We start from the raw sequence: 16,800 nt of genomic DNA, 5'->3' as shown, positions 1-16,800 counted from the left end.
GTCCTTGGTGACCTACAAAGAGACTTAGACTCCCACACAATAATAATGGGAGACTTTAACACCCCACTGTCAACATTAGACAGATCAACGAGACAGAAAGTTAACAAGGATATCCAGGAATTGAACTCAGCTCTGCACAAAGCAGACCAAATAAACATCAACAGAAATCTCCACCCCAAATCAACAGAATACGCATTCTTTTCAGCACCACACCACACCTACTCCAAAACTGACCACATAGTCGGAAGTAAAGCACTCCTCAGCAAATGTAAAAGAACAGAAATTATAACAAACTGTCTCCCAGACCACAGTGCAATCAAACTGGAACTCAGGATTAAGACACTCACTCAAAACCACTCAACTACATGGAAACTGAACAACCTGCTCCTGAATGACTACTAGGTATATAACGAAATGAAGGCAGAAATAAAGATGTTCTTTGAAACCAACAAGAACAAAGACACAACATACCCGAATCTCTGGGACACATTCAAAGCAGTGTGTAGAGGGAAATTTATAGCACTAAATGCCCACAAGAGAAAGCAAGAAAGATCTAAAACTGACACTCTAAAATCACAATTAAAAGAACTAGAGAAGCAAGAGCAAACACATTCAAAAGCTAGCAGAAGGCAAGAAATAACTAAGATCAGAGCAGAACTGAAGGAAATAGAGACACAAAAAAACCTTCAAAAAATCAATGAATCCAGGAGCTGGTTTTTGAAAAGATCAACAAAATTGATATACCGCTAGTAAGACTAATAAAGAAAAGAGAGAAGAATGAAATAGATGCAATAAAAAATGACAAAGGGGATATCACCACCGAATCCACAGAAATACAGACTACCATCAGAGAATACTATGAACACCTCTACGCAAATAAACTAGAAAATCTAGAAGAAATGGATAAATTCCTCGACACATACATCCTCCCAAGAATAAACCAGGAAGAAGTTGAGTCTCTGAATAGACCAATAACAGGCTCTGAAATTCAGGCAAAAATTAATAGCTTACCAACCAAAAAAAGTTCAGGACCAGATGGATTCACAATTGAATTCTACCAGAGGTACAAGGAGGAGCTGGTACCATTCCTTCTGAAACTATTCCAATGAATAGAAAAAGAGGGAATCCTCCCTAAATCATTTTATGAGGCCAGCATCATCCTAATACCAAAGCCTGGCAGAGACACAACAAAAAAAGAGAATTTTAGACCACTATCCTTGATGAACATTGATGCAAAAATCCTCAATAAAATACTAGCAAACCGAATCCAGCAACACATCAAAAAGGTTATCCACCATGATCAAGTGGGCTTCATCCCTGGGATGCAAGGCTGGTTCAACATACGAAAATCAATAAACATAATCCAGCATATAAACAGAACCAATGACAAAAAGCACATGATTATTTCAATAGATGCAGAAAAGTCCTTTCACAAAATTCAACCACCCTTCATGATAAAAACTCTCAATAAAATAGGTATTGATGGGATGTATCTCAAAATAATAAGAGCTATCTATGACAAACCCACAGCCAATATCATACCGAATGGACAAAAACTGGAAGCATTCCCTCTGAAAACGGGCACAAGACAGGGATGCCCTCTCTCACCACTCCTATTCAACATAGTGTTGGAAGTTCTGGCCAGGGCAATCAGGCAGGAGAAGGAAATAAAGGGCATTCAATTAGGAAAAGAGGAAGTCAAATTGTCCCTGTTTGCAGATGACATGATTGTATATCTAGAAAACCCCATCAGCTCAGCCCAAAATCTCCTTAAGCTGATAAGCAACTTCAGCAAAGTCTCAGGATACAAAATCAATGTACAAAAATCACAAGCATTCTTATACACCAATAACAGACAAACAGAGAGCCAAATCATGAGTGAACTCCCATTCACAATTGCTACAAAGAGAATAAAATACCTAGGAATCCAACTTACAAGGGATGTGAAGGATCTCTTCAAGGAGAACTACGAACCACTGCTCAATGAAATAAAAGAGGATACAAACAAATGGAAGAACATTCCATGTTCATGAGTAGGAAGAATCAATATCGTGAAAATGGCCATACTGCCCAAGGTAATTTATAGATTCAATGCCATTCCCATCAAGCTACCAATGACTTTCTTCACAGAATTGGAAAAAACTACTTTAAAGTTCATATGGAACCAAAAAAGGGCCCACATTGCCGAGTCAATCCTAAGCCAAAAGAACAAAGCTGGAGGCATCACGCTACCTGACTTCAAACTATACTACAAGACTACAGTAACCAAAACAGCATGGTAGTGGTACCAAAACAGAGATATAGAACAATGGAACAGAACAGAGGCCTCAGAAATAATGCCACATATCTACAACTATCTGATCTTTGACAAACCTGAACAAAAACAAGCAATGGGGAAAGGATTCCCTATTTAATAAATGGTGCTGGGAAAACTGGCTAGCCATATGTGGAAAGCTGAAACTGGATCCTTTCCTTACACCTTAAACAAAAATTAATTCAAGATGTATTAAAGACTTACATGTTAGACCTAAAACCATAAAAACCCTAGAAGAAAACCTAGGTAATACCATTCAGGACATAGGCATGGGCAAGGACTTCATGTCTAAAACACCAAAAGCAGTGGCAACAAAAGCCAAAATTGACAAATGGGATCTAGTTAAACTAAAGAGCTTCTGCACAGCAAAAGAAACCACCATCAGAGTGAACAGGCAACCTACAGAATGGGAGAAAATTTTTGCAACCTACTCATCTGACAAAGGGCTAATATCCAGAATCTACAATGAACTCAAACAAATTTACAAGACAAAAACCAACAACCCCATCAAAAAGTGGGCGAAGGATAGGAACAGACCCTTCTCAAAAGAAGACATTTATGCAGCCAAAAAACACATGAAAAAATGCTCATCATCACTGGCCATCAGAGAAATGCAAATCAAAACCACAATGAGATACCATCTCACACCAGTTAGAATGGCCATCATTAAAAAGTCAGGAAACAACAGGTGCTGGAGAGGATGTGGAGAAATAGGAACATTTTTACACTCTTGGTGGGACTGTAAACTAGTTCAACCATTGTGGAAGTCAGTGTGGCGATACCTCAGGGATCTAGAACTAGAAATACCATTTGACCCAGCCATCCCATTACTGGGTATATACCCAAAGGATTATAAATCATGCTGCTATAAAGGCACATGAACACGTATGTTTATTGCGGCACTATTCACAATAGCAAAGACTTGGAACCAACCCAAATGTCCAACAACGATAGAGTGGATTAAGAAAATGTGGCACATATACACTATGGAATACCATGCAGCCATAAAAAACGATGAGTTCATGTCCTTTGTAGGGACATGGATGAAACTGGAAACCATCATTCTCAGCAAACTATCACAAGGACAAAAAAACAAACACCACATGTTCTCACTCATGGGTGGGAATTGAACAATGAGAACACATGGACACAGGAAGGGGAACATCACACACCTGGGACTGTTGTGGGGTGGGGGGAGGGGGGAGGGATAGCATTAGGAGATATGCCTAATGCTAAATGACAAGTTAATGGGTGCAGCACACCAACATGGCACAGGTATACATATGCAACAAACCTGCACGTTGTGCACATGTACCCTAAAACTTAAAGTATAATAATAATAAAATAAAATAAAAAATAAATAAAAATCAATTTTATAGAAAAATTTCAATATAGGTGTTATAAAAGTCAAAAGTTATAAATATTTTGATAGTTTTTAAAAAGTACAATTAATGTTGATCAAAATATTCATAGTGACTAGTTTTAGGCTCAACTGAAAAGAAAGTCAAAAAATTTTAAAGATTCAGTCAAAATCCAAGATGACTAAGAGCTTCGAAAAGATAAAAGGTTAAAATACTTGAAATTATTAACTTAAAGAAAATTAGGTTGATGGACTGCTTAGAAATGGTTTGTAAATGTGTAAATAATTCTTATGCTGACAATGTTGACTAGCTACATCTAGCTCCACCAGCAATGCTATTACTGAAATAATCAGAAATGGAACTCAAATTATGGGGAAATTATATAGGATAAAAGAAAAACTATTCTCATACTATAAAAAAAAGTTATCAGTTAATGAGAATGACAAACATGTTTCTGAATGGCCTCAGTTAATATCTCCCTTCCCCACTTGGTAGCTTGGCAGAGACTCTCAAGGTCCTTCATTGATATCTGCAATATTGCAATGTGCTCTGCTCGCTATTCTGCTTGTAAGTTTTTCTCAATAAACCTTGTTACGTGTAGCTACTGGTATGTGACTCGTGTATGTTATAGCTTTTGAAAAACAGAGAGTTTGGGCTACCACTGAAGTGGGAAATAACCCCATTGGAAGCCTTATACCAGACAAATTACTAAGTTGAAATGGCCAATATCTCAGTGTCCATGTCTTATATAGTCTTAAAAACTCAAGAAAGAACAAATTGCTTGTTCTCAGTGAGAATGGCTATAGAGATCAGGTAGCTATGGAATTATGGGACACCATAATCTCAGATTAAGTAGGATGTTTCTTTTGGATTTTTACCATGCACATTTTCCCTTTGCTCATTTTGCTTTGCATCCTTTTTATGTAATAAATCATGGTCATTGTAATGACTATATGATGAGTGCTGTGAGCTGTCCTAGTGAGGGGAGTAGTCTTGGGGAACCCTAACACACAAGGCTACTATTTTTGTACTCTATATTAATACTGTTTGCTGTTTCTTTCTCAGATTATGTAATTGATAAGGACATTCTGAATTATTAAACCGAGAACAGGTACACAGCCATATTAGTTGGATAATTATCTATTGATAACCTCCATAATGGCTGGCCAAGCACATGGTGAAAACCTCTCTGAACTGGCAAGATCAGTCCATAATATTTCATATAGGAAGCATAAAAATAAGATATTTTTCAAACAAAATGTAATGGATGCACTATGCAATGCTAGTCTGTTTGGTTAAGAAAAAAAAAAAAAACTAGTACTAGACACTCCATAGTGGACTACTGAAACTTAAACAAAGAAAGAAACAGCTCTATTTACTCCAGTCTCTGTCATTACACAAGCTATAGAATAAATTGCTGCCACTACTGACACACATACGTAGATGAGGATTTGGCAAGATATGCCAAGATTAGTATATATACCTTTAATAATCCTTCTTGAGAATGTTTTAATTCCTGTTATACATTTTCAATGTGGGACAAAACCTAGTAAAATGTGCATTACTAGCAATCTCCAGATATTATATCACACTGATGACTGATCAACACCGAAGAAACATTACATGTTGTCTAGGCATACCTGATTAAAGATAACTTTAAATGATCCAGGGCCCTGTTATTCAGATAAATTTGGAGAAGCAGGCATCATCTGGACAGCATCAAAAAGATACATTCTATATCACGTAAAGCAAGCATCCCCAACCCCCGGACCACAAACTTGTACCAGTCCTTGGCCTGTTAGGAACTGGGCAACACAACAGGAGGTGAGCGGCGAGTGAGCAAGCAAAGCTTCCTCTGTATTTACAGCCACTCTCCCATCGCTTGCATTACCACCTGAGCTCCACCTCCTGTCAGATCAGCAGCCACATTAGATTCTCACAGGAGCACAAATCCTATTGTTAACCTCACATGTGAGGGATCTAGGTTGCATGCTCCTTCTGAGAACCTAATATCTGATGATCTGTCACTGTCTCCCATCACCCCCAGATGGGACCATCTAGTTGCAGGAAAACAAGCTCAGGGCTCCCACTGACTCTACATTAAGGTGAGTTGTATAATTATTTCATTATATATTATAATGAAATAATAATAATAATAAAGTGTACAATAAAGGTAATGTGCTTGAATCATCCTGAAACCACCCCCTCCATCTTGGTCTGTGGAGTCTTCCACGAAACTGGTCCCTGGTGCTAAAAAGGCTGGAAACTGCTGGTGTAAAGGAAAATTTATCGGGCCTCCAGTCCCAACCACAAATGATTTTCCTTGTTAGGTAGTGCTGACATCACATTCTACACCTGGTGATTCTTCAAAGCACTATATCAATGCAACTAATTTCAAATAGAAGCCCACATATTAACATGCCTTGGAAGAGGTCTAGGCATCATAAAAACAAGTTCTTACTTTAGATTTTGCCATATATTTCAAACTCATGGGATTACACATACCTGTAAGAAACCATTTTCTGACGGAAGCTTTTGGCAAAAATACTTCAAGTTATTTGTCATTTCCTACATCTTTGGACGAAATGATTTTCTTCTCCTGCTGAGTGGCACATGCCAGTGACTGCTAGCCTATTACTGAGCCCTAATGGGGCAGACTTTTCTCACTCTTCAACCTGACATTCCTATCCCATTATGGGTCTTCTCTAATCCAAAATCTGATAAGGTGGTACATGCCCAGGAAAATTCTATTAAAAGGGGGATATAGCACATCCAATCAATTAGACCTTAGACAAATTCATAAAATATGGCCTTACACTCACAGGTACAGAGATCCCTCTGCTGTTTTAAACAAGCCATTGACTGAGTAAGGCACTTGTCTGAAAGATTTGCCACCTGACAAGAAAGCATGATTCACTAATAGAAAAGCCTCTCTCAAAGGTCAAAAAATCTTATGGAGTGATACATTCCTTCACCATAATGATGGTGAGTTGTTGAGATCCCATGGTATTGGACATTCTTCAAAACTGGGTAAACTTCAGGCATTCTTCATGGCCATAGAGCACAATCTCCTCAGATTGACTGAATTGCAATATTATAAAGACTAATGAGCCATTAGTAATGAGCCTAGTTACACTGTCAGGCTATTGGGTTCCCTAGGACAGAACTCTTTATTTTATTTTAATTTTTTTGAGATGGAGTGTCACTCTGTCACCCAGTGGCATGATCTCAGCTCACTGCAACCTCTGCCTCCCAGGTTCAAGTGATTCCTCTGCCTCAGCCTCCTAAGTAGCTGGGACTACAGGCGCACGTGACCATGCCCAGCTAATTTTTGTATTTTTAGTAGAGATGGGGTTTCACTATATTGGCCAGGCTGGTCTTGAACTCCTGACCTCGTGATCTGCCTGCCTCAGCCTCCCCAAAGTGCTGGGATTACAGGTGTGAGCCACCACGGCTGGCCAACAGAACTCTTTACACATGCTTTTCTGAGGTAACCTTTGCCCAAGGAAATAGTTAAAACAACTTAGTCACAAGCTCAATTCTTATATTCTATGTGTATATGTCCATGAGAAAGAACTGAATCTAAAGGAAAACATGTGACATGAAAAAGCCAAGTAAGAATGTGTGACCATCATCTCTAGTATAGTCTTGGGTCCCTGTTCAAATCCATCCCGCTATGAAGGAACACAATGGCCAATAAGGAATTTATTCAAAAGACATAGAAGTCTTTAGGAAGCTGAGGTGCAAAAAGTCTCTGAGTCCAGGAGTTCTAGACCAGGCTGGGCAACATAGGGAGACTGGGTCTCTATAAAAAATAAAACAATTTTCTGGGCATGGTGGTGCATGTCTGTGGTCCCCACCAATCAGACGGCTAAGGTGGGAGGATGGCTTCAGTGTGGGAGGTGAAGATGAAGTAAGCCATGATGGTGTCACTGCACTCCAGCCGAGGGGACAAAGTGATACCCTATTTCAAAAAAAAAAAAAAAAAGACACACAGGCCACTGTTGTCCATCAAGCTTATTCTACTTGCCATTTAAGGCAGCCTCTTTGAAAACAACCTCCACAAGGCTTGTCAGTCCACTTTTCCCTAACTGTTTACAAGCTATAGGCTACCATATAAAGCAAGGGCCCCTCTTACCATGGTTAAACTCCAAAGCACCTAGAAGTTAGGGAGTAGAGAAAAATATCATTTCAAGAGGAATAGCACACTCCTCTCCTTTTTTTTTTTTTTTACCCCCTTTGCTTTGACCTCAGTGCATGGGAACACACAACATATTGCTCATTTAAAAGCATCAGATGGTGCTGCAGACATCCTCTTTGAAACCTGCAGGTGACCTATGATGGCAAAATGGTAACTCTGGGGTCCCCACTGAACTATCATTCCAGACAAAGGACAATCTGGCTCATCTCCATGGAGAAAAATAGATCTGTTTGTCAGATGTGAACATATCTGACCCTGGGAAATGGTTGGCGGTGGATGTTCAAGGGAGATGATGAACTACTTTCTCTTTCCTATGGCAGATATGGAACAGACATTCCTAAACAAAGGTATCTGTGCTTGGCCAGGAAAAAGAGTTCATAATGTGAACTTATTAGGATGTTGGTTCTACATCCTCATCTAACCCAGCTGGTGACCTTACTAATATTCTTCTCCCAGACAATACTAAGGAAATTGGTATGCTCAGGACCAGGTGTCAGCCAGGGCTAATGGACAGATATATAATAATGAGTCTCCAAGATCAAAGGGGAGACAGCAGTGAGACAAATCTTTATTTACGGATGGTCCCAGTGATCCTCTTTCTTCCCTCTTTTTGTGGTTTCACAGAGCTGGCTCACCAGGACTGCTTGACTCACTGATACCAGCTACATTGGTATACAAAGTACGTACTCCCTTCTCCCTTTTTCCAACAAGGCCATTGCCCCAGTAAGGAAGCTCTCAGTGATACATGGTTGATTAGGTGCTCTCTATGCCCTCCCAATTCTCCTATAATTTTGTGAAGTGATATGTGAGAAGGGGGTTCCTCTCAGGAGCATCCTCTATGGTGAATCCAGCTTTGCTTAATCTAAGTCTATTTCTCTGTGGAATAATGACAGCTCAGGGGATATTGTATCCTCTATTGCTTCCTGAATTGCAAGGATTCCTCTATAAAATCTACCTTATGCCTACTATTTGGGTCACTCGTAATATGCCCCTTGTATAACAGTTAACTGAGGATATTAAAAGCTCCTCTAGTCTAGATCTTTTAGTTATAAATTTTCATTTGTAGAAATCTATTTTGATAAAAATTGAAAAGAAACAAAATATTTTAACAGCTTTTATTTCACAACTAGATAAGGCATTTTCTTCATTGTTAATACCTTCCTTGACCACCCAATCTAAATTATCCTTCCCTGTGACTGTCAGATATGTAGTTTCATTATCTTCATGTATTAGTCTCTAAAATTATCTTGTTCATTTATTTTTACTTGTTTATTTTTTGTCTCTCCTGTTATAATGTAAGTACCACAAGAGAAGGCATCTTATCTGTTTGACTTTTCAGTAAAACACAATACCCAAAAGACAATTGGACATATGAAGGTGACAAAAGTATCTGTTGAATGAGTTGGGTGAATAAATGAATGAGTAAATTTAACAGCTAATCATCTAATCTATGGAGAAAAAAATGGACATGTTCCAACACGCTTCTCTAGTTTTGTGTTTTATAGCAAACCCAAGTAATAATGAAAGTCCTAATGAAAGTATTTAGAAACAAATAGGTTGACTGTCTAACTCTTAAAAATAAAACACCATGAATTAGTTCACATTTTCATTTCTAAAAAGTGTGAATTTCAATGCTGCAAAACATTTAAGAAAAGCTAACAATGCACATGATGTGAAACAATAAATTAATAAAATCTATTGTTTGATTAACTATTTACTGCTAACTCATTCCCTAAGCCAAAATAAACTGATAAATGTTGTAAAGAGCAAAAATGTACTTTATTGTAAGCAATACCATGTATCTGCTCAGGTGGGGTCTCCTTACTTCGCTCCCATCCACTCTCTGAAGGTTTGGGAGACTTTTCCAAAGTATTTCAGAAACTCTATTAGGATCTAAGAAGTAACCCAAAATGAAGGTTGATGAATAATATTGTGCCATGTGCTTAATAGTTTGAATTTTTATTATATTTAGCAATATAATATAATATGTAATATATTATATTATTATATAATATATAATAATTAACCTAAAGCTATTAAGTGCAATTCTATAAAACCTATCAAGCTGAAACAACCTATTTCATCTCATATTTCCCATTATTGTCCTTAGTCTAGGATCCAAACAAAATGAATTTTTGGCCTCTTCCTGAGCACACTGTATAGATTCTAAACATCTTTGTCTTTGCCTCAAAGCAAAGTTCTGTCCACTTGGCACACCCTTTCCTCACATTTCCCTGTTAAAATCCAACCCAACCATCTTTCTTATATTAAATGGTATGTAATTCTTAATCCAGTCAGAAATAGCTTTTCCTCTTCTTTGATGTAGCTTCTTGGTAATGTTTTATAGAATGCAACGTTTGCATTATACTTCACTTATTTTTGTACATGTCTAGTCGGCCCTACTAGACTGTTAATATGCATTGAGAGCAATGACCATATATTTGAAGCCCTTTATATCCCATAATACCCAGCACAGTGCCTTGCACAGCATGGATGCTCAGGTCAGTGTTTCCTCATTAGAGCTAAACTGAATTGAAATGAATTAAAATAATCTTCCTCCTGAAGTTATTACATCAATCAACATTTCTAGGGGGAAAAAGGCATTTAAGAGGAATTATTTGATATATTCATTCTATGATTTTTTTTAATCTTGATGTCCTATATTCCCTATCATCCTCATTCTGTTGTTCTCCATTGAACCCTTCTTCCATTCTATCACTTCCCATTAAAATTCTAAAATGTGACTTATCAGAAAAGTAGAATGAGGGCTGGCAGGGGTAGTAACTCACTAGGTAACATTATCATAACCCCTCTTTAAGATTTTTCCAAACACCCATGGAAAGTAATTGAGACTGCCTTACCATGTCTTCATAGAGACCAGAAACTCTCTTTAAAATGCTTTTTGTAAGCCAATGTTTCTATTTTCTGAGATTTACCAATGTACAAAGAGCCTATCACATTTATCAGCAGCAACTAAATGTTCAATATTAAAACAACTTATATCAAAAGTTAACCACCTCATGTTCTTCAGGGTGATAAACTACTGGCTCTGCAGGATTCTCAAAGGCTATACGTCACCATGATTGCATGGAAAACTATAGTAGTATTCCATGCTCTACCATAATCTGAGTATGAATATAAGAGCACCAGCTGGGCATAGTGGCTCACGCCTGTAATCCCGGCACTTTGGGAGTCCGAGGTGGGTGGATCACTTGAGGACAGGAGTTTGAGACCAGCCTGGCCAACATGGCGAAACCCCGTCTCTACTAAAAATATAAAAATTAGCCAGGCATGGTGGCGGGCGCCTGTAATCCCAGCTACGGGGGAGGCTGAGGCAGGAGAATCACTTGAACCCGGGAGGCGGAGGTTGCAGTGAGCCGAGATCATGCCACTGCCCTCCAGCCTGGGCAATTAACAGCGAGACTCCATCTGAAAAAAAAAAAAAAGCACCATGCTTTTGCTTTATTCCTTCCTATTTCTACATGATACATAAGTTCCCATTACTGTTGAAGATAATTATTAATACTTTTTCTTATGCATTCTCAAATGTTTATAATACTGACTATACATATTTAAAATATAAAGAAGTCAATAATAAGAAACCAACCATAATAAGTTTGCAAAGCAACAAGTGGACCGATGTCTAATTTTGTCTTGGACATTGTATTTAAAACATACAGTTTTTAGTATATGTTTAGTTAGTATTTAAAACATATAAATATAAACATTCACTACAAACATTTAAAATGAACATTTTTAAAACTTCTGGCCATTAATCATTACACTTATTACCTAATTCTTGCTAATTCACCTGGGTCTATAATCCATAAATATTTAAAATGGCAATGAAGTACATAAATGCATACTTCTAGATAATTCCTCTATACTCCATGGTAATGTGAATCAAGAAAGTATGTGAGTCAATCATAATATACTAATCAAAGAGACTCACTAGTGAAAACCATAAGATTTAATTGGATGAATCAATCAACTCAATTATTTATGTGTATGCATGTACATATATATGTGTGCGTATAGTAACTGAGTTAAAATGGAAGGTAAAAATGATTTTTCAATAAGTTGTTTATGTATCTAGCTCATGCATCTTGATGATAACTAAGTTGAAAATAAGGGTTAGTTCCTCACTATCTGGAAATTTTAATTGCTGTTGTCAGAACAAAATAGTGGGTTTGTACATTGTCCTTAATTTAAATTTAAATTTAAATTTTTCATTTAATTTTGATTTTTGACTGCATCAACTCTTCTAACTTTGATATCTAAAGTTTCTAACATTTTCTACTCAAAATTAGTTTCAAAAAGTTTTGTGACATTAAATTTAGAATGGTTATTTTCATTACTTAGGTATGTGAACTGATAAAGATTAGAAAATGAGAACAAATTTTTAAAAAGTGTTTTACCTTTTTTCAATCAGTCTTCCGCTTTGGGCAGTGATCTGTGATAAAGATAATACTACATTTAAAAATATCAAGTATGCATATGAAATGTTTACATTCAGTCATTTAGAAAAATATCATTTAAGGTAGTTTTTTAATATGACAATTTTGTAAGATTAAGGTATTGAAAAAGCAAAGAAATTATCATATTTTAGCATTGGAAGAGACACTATAGAAGGAAGTAGGCCCTAAAATTACACTTATATTTCTAAATTAAGAGCAAATCAGGTTTTATACTTTCAGTAAACGAAAAAAATTTTTTTGAGTTAAAGAAAAGCATGTTTATTAGAGCAACAGAGTACAAGAAAATAGCTGCTCCATAGACAGAGCAGGCCTGCTCCATAGGCAGAGTAGCTCAAAATTTATTTTAAACTTATCTATTACATAATTATCTAATTCTTTTAAATATTCTTGTTGAAGGGTTTATAATGCTAATATTATATATAATAAACTGTGGAGGTACTTTTTGTAATTTATCAATTTTAAAATAAATATACTGAGAATACATGTTCAAATATGTTTACGGAAGTATGTAACCAAAAGTGTTAGGCCAGCCGGGCAAGGTGGCTCACACCTGTAATCCCAGCACTTTGGGAGGCCAAGGCAGGCAGATCACCTGAGGTCAGGAGTTCAAGACTAGCCTGGCCAACACGGCGAAACCCCCTCTCCACTAAACATACAAAAATTAGCTGAGTGTGGTGGTGGGCACCTGTAATCCCAGCTATTCAGGAGGCTGAGACACGAGAATTGTCTGAACCTGAACCAAGGAGGCAGAGGTTGCAGCGAGCCAAGATCTCACCATTGCACTCCAGTCTGGACAACAGAGTGAGACTCTGTCTCAAAAAAAAAAAAAAAAAAAAAAAGGCCAGTGACCTTAAAAGTGTGATTTTTATTGATAAATTACCTCTTGTGAAAATAATACATATTTTGCTATAGCATAAATGTTGATTCTAGGTTTTATTCTGGACCTGATTTTCATCTAATTCAGTTTCTTTTATGCAGAGATCAACTGGTTTTATCCTTATTCCCCTGTGGCAAAGACTCCTAAATGGTCAACAATGTAGTTAAATGTAGCAAATAGAATGTGAGAAAAAAGAATGTGCATCTCCTCCAGCCAGGTCAATGAAAATTACTCATGTTTGTCCTCCATATTCTTTTCTGATAGCTAGATAACTATGCCTAGTGTGGCTCAGGAAGCCACATGTGAGATGGCAAACCTTCCATATGCCAGGATACCTTAACAACCCTGTGGAGCAGAACTCCCTACCACAAACACTGACGTTGAACTTCGTTGGACTATTAACACCAGGAAAGAAGCTTCCATTGTGTTTGAGCCATCATACATTTTGTGTCTATATGTCATAATAGTCACAATAGTTATCCTATATACTAACTAATAAATCATCAAGGATTTTCAACTAGCCACCAACATGGAAACTGGCCTGGAAAGAGAGAGACCAATTAGAGTCCTGATGGGAGCTTGACTAACAGACCTGTCAGTAATATTGAGAAAACCGGACAGAATTTGATGAATAATTGGATCAAGACAAAGGAAAAGAAGAAATAACAGTGATGCTGGATTTTCTAGTTTCAGCAATTAGACGGATGAGGATGCCAGGAGACTGAATACTGAGAGATAAAGCAGGTCTGAGAAGAACGCAATTGGTTCATTTGGGGAAATGGTGAATTCTAGATGTTTGAAGCCCATTGAAATACAAAAATTCAGTATGTTAATGAATAATAGGTCTGGAAATTAGGTGTTATTCGAGTTAGAGATAAGAGATTTATATGGCCCTAGAAGCCATGAAGGTATATGAGCATGTTCAGAAAGAGTATGTGGAATAAAAAGAAACTCTAGGACAAAACCCAGAGAAGTACTAACATTTAAAGAATGAGCGGAGCAAGAGGAGACAAAAGAGGTGTCCCAAAAATATATAAGGAAAATCAAATAATTATGCTGTTTCTCAAACTATAGACTATATATGTACCCCAGAACTTAAAGTATAATACAAAAATATTAAAAAATAAATGATTAAACATAGTTAAATGCTGCTAAGAGGACAAATGAGATTGATTAAACTATAAATCATCTGGCCAGGTGTGGTAGCTCATGCCTGTAATCTCAGCACTTTGGGAGGCTGAGGCAGGTGGATCACCTGAGGTCAGGAGTTCAAGACTAGCCTGGCCAACATGGTGAAACTCCATCTCTACTAAAAATATAAAAAATTAGCCAGGCATGGTGTCAGGCTCCTGTAATCTCAGCTACTTGGGAGGCTGAGGCAGAAGAATCACTTGAATCCGGGAGGTGGAGGTTGCAGTGAGCTGAGATCACACCATTGCACTCCAGCCTGGGCAACAAGAGAGAAACTCCATCTCAAAAAATAAACTATAAGGCATCCTTCAGAATAGCATCAAATAGATTTGTTGTAACCTCAGCAAAAATAGTTTTAATACAGTGATTGAGAAAGAAGATTACAGTTAAATTACGATAAGAACATGGACAGTGAGTATAAACTTCTATTACATCAAAATCTCCAATAATGGTATCTCCTGTTTCACTATTACCAGAACAAGCCATCTGAATACATGACATTATATACATCATCTATGCAAAGAACCTAGCATATAGTAGATGTTTTATTAATGAATATTAAGCTAGATACATAAGAAGACAGGTGTGTATTGATCTATATATAAACCCACTAAAATGAGAATCACTTATGTGAAAGCAATGTGATGTTTCGGTTACTGTTCTGCTCAGGCCCATTTTACTATTTAACTTTTTCTCATATATAAAAATCTTTGTTTTGGATTAGGAGATAAATACTGGGAAATAGAAAACAATAAAGCTTTTAACAAAGCAAGTTTCAAATGCAGCCATATAGACAAGCAAAGAAGATATCTTCAGATGTGATTTTGGAGCTAGAAAGACCTGAATTTGAAATCTAACTCAGTATTACTTACTGTAACGTGGCATGGCTAATTTTTTAAAGCTTTAGTTTCATTCTCAAAATGGAGGCGCTAATAGCTATTTTATGGTCTTGTGTAAATGACTAGCCCATATACATAGATATAAAATAGCTAACAGATTTTATAATAATGGCAGATATAAAATGACTAGCAGATTTTAAATTGTGCTGCTTCTTTTGTTCTTTGTCTTAAAGCAGCTGACAGACAATCCTATATTTCTTTATTTTCATTTTTATTTTTTTTGAGACGGAGTCTCGCTCTGTCGCCCAGGCTGGAGTGCAGTGGCGCGATCTCGGCTCACTGCAACCTCTGCCTCCCGGGTTCATGCCTTTCTCCTGCCTCAGCCTCCCAAGTAGCTGGGACTACAGGTGCCCGCCACCACACCCGGCTAATTTTTTGTATTTTTAGTAGAGATGGAGTTTCACAGTGTTAGCCAGGATGGTCTCGATCTCCTGACCTCGTGATCCACCCACCTCGGCCTCCCAAAGTGCTGGCATTACAGGTGAGAGCCACCGCGCCTGGCCATATTTCTTTAAATATATGTTTTTATATTCAATTCAGTGTACCTTACTCCATTTATATACATGATCTAACAACTTTAATAATTTTTATTGCCCTTGGAGAAACTATCTTTATTATTTATCTTTCCAGGAAGAAGTTGAGGTAGTTCACAATAAAAATTATACACAAAAAGAGAAGGTAAAAATAAAGAACTCAAATCTCAGATGCTTATGTGGTCATTCAAAATCAGTATATATTTAAGTCATAGTTTGGTATTCAAGATAATAATGAGTTGACATATACAGAAGATAAAGGGCAAAAGTAAAAACAAATCCAAAGGCCGGGCACGGTGGCTCATGCCTGTAATCTCAACACTTTGGGAGGCCGAAGCAGGCAGATCATGAGGTCAGGAGATCGAGACCATCCTGGCCAACATAGTGAAACCCCATCTCTACTAAAAATACAAAAATTAGCCGGGCATGGTGGCACATGCCTGTGATCCCAGCTACTCAGGAGGCGGAGGCAGGACAATCCTGTGAACCAGGGAGTTGGAGGTTGCAGTGAGCCGAGATCGCGCCACAGCACTCTAGCCTGGCGACAGAGCAAGACTCTGTCTCAAAAAAAAAAAAAAAACAAAAACAGAGGCACAAATTTTTAAATAACATATATGAATGAAGTAAATAATAATATAAAAGACAAATTTCTCACAACATATACTACTGTCTCCATTTTGGTTATTTCCTCACCTGTGGATATTCTTGGATTTTATCACTTGTCCTTTGTCCACCTGAATCTGAAACCAGTGATTTTCTTGCTTCTTTCTCCAATGGTATATTTTTTGAATCTTCACCTTTAACTTTTGTTTGACTATTACCCACTTGCATTGTTGTCTCAGTTTTCCCCTCACTTTTAAGTAACTTCTTCTCTTGATTTAGGAAATAGTTAAGTTGATGCTTAGCTTTTTCAGCTTCCTGTTTTTAAAAAAGTACCAGTTTATTA

The 16,800-nt window shown here is 37.3% G+C and overlaps 1 protein-coding gene across 1 annotated transcript in view; it reads right to left on the bottom strand.

Moving 5' to 3' along the window:
• Positions 1-16,800, bottom strand: part of CCDC7 (coiled-coil domain containing 7) — a 434,096-nt gene that overhangs the window by 248,227 nt on the left and 169,069 nt on the right. Inside the window, 1 exon segment of the mRNA XM_063637339.1 lies at positions 12,295-12,329. Within this exon segment, the coding sequence (XP_063493409.1) occupies positions 12,295-12,329 (35 nt within the window).

The sequence above is a fragment of the Symphalangus syndactylus genome, chromosome 4 (genome assembly GCF_028878055.3).
Source record: "Symphalangus syndactylus isolate Jambi chromosome 4, NHGRI_mSymSyn1-v2.1_pri, whole genome shotgun sequence".
In the NCBI taxonomy this organism is placed as follows: Eukaryota; Metazoa; Chordata; class Mammalia; order Primates; family Hylobatidae; genus Symphalangus; species Symphalangus syndactylus.
Note: the sequence above shows the minus strand (reverse complement) of the source record. Positions and strands in the feature narration are given on the sequence as shown.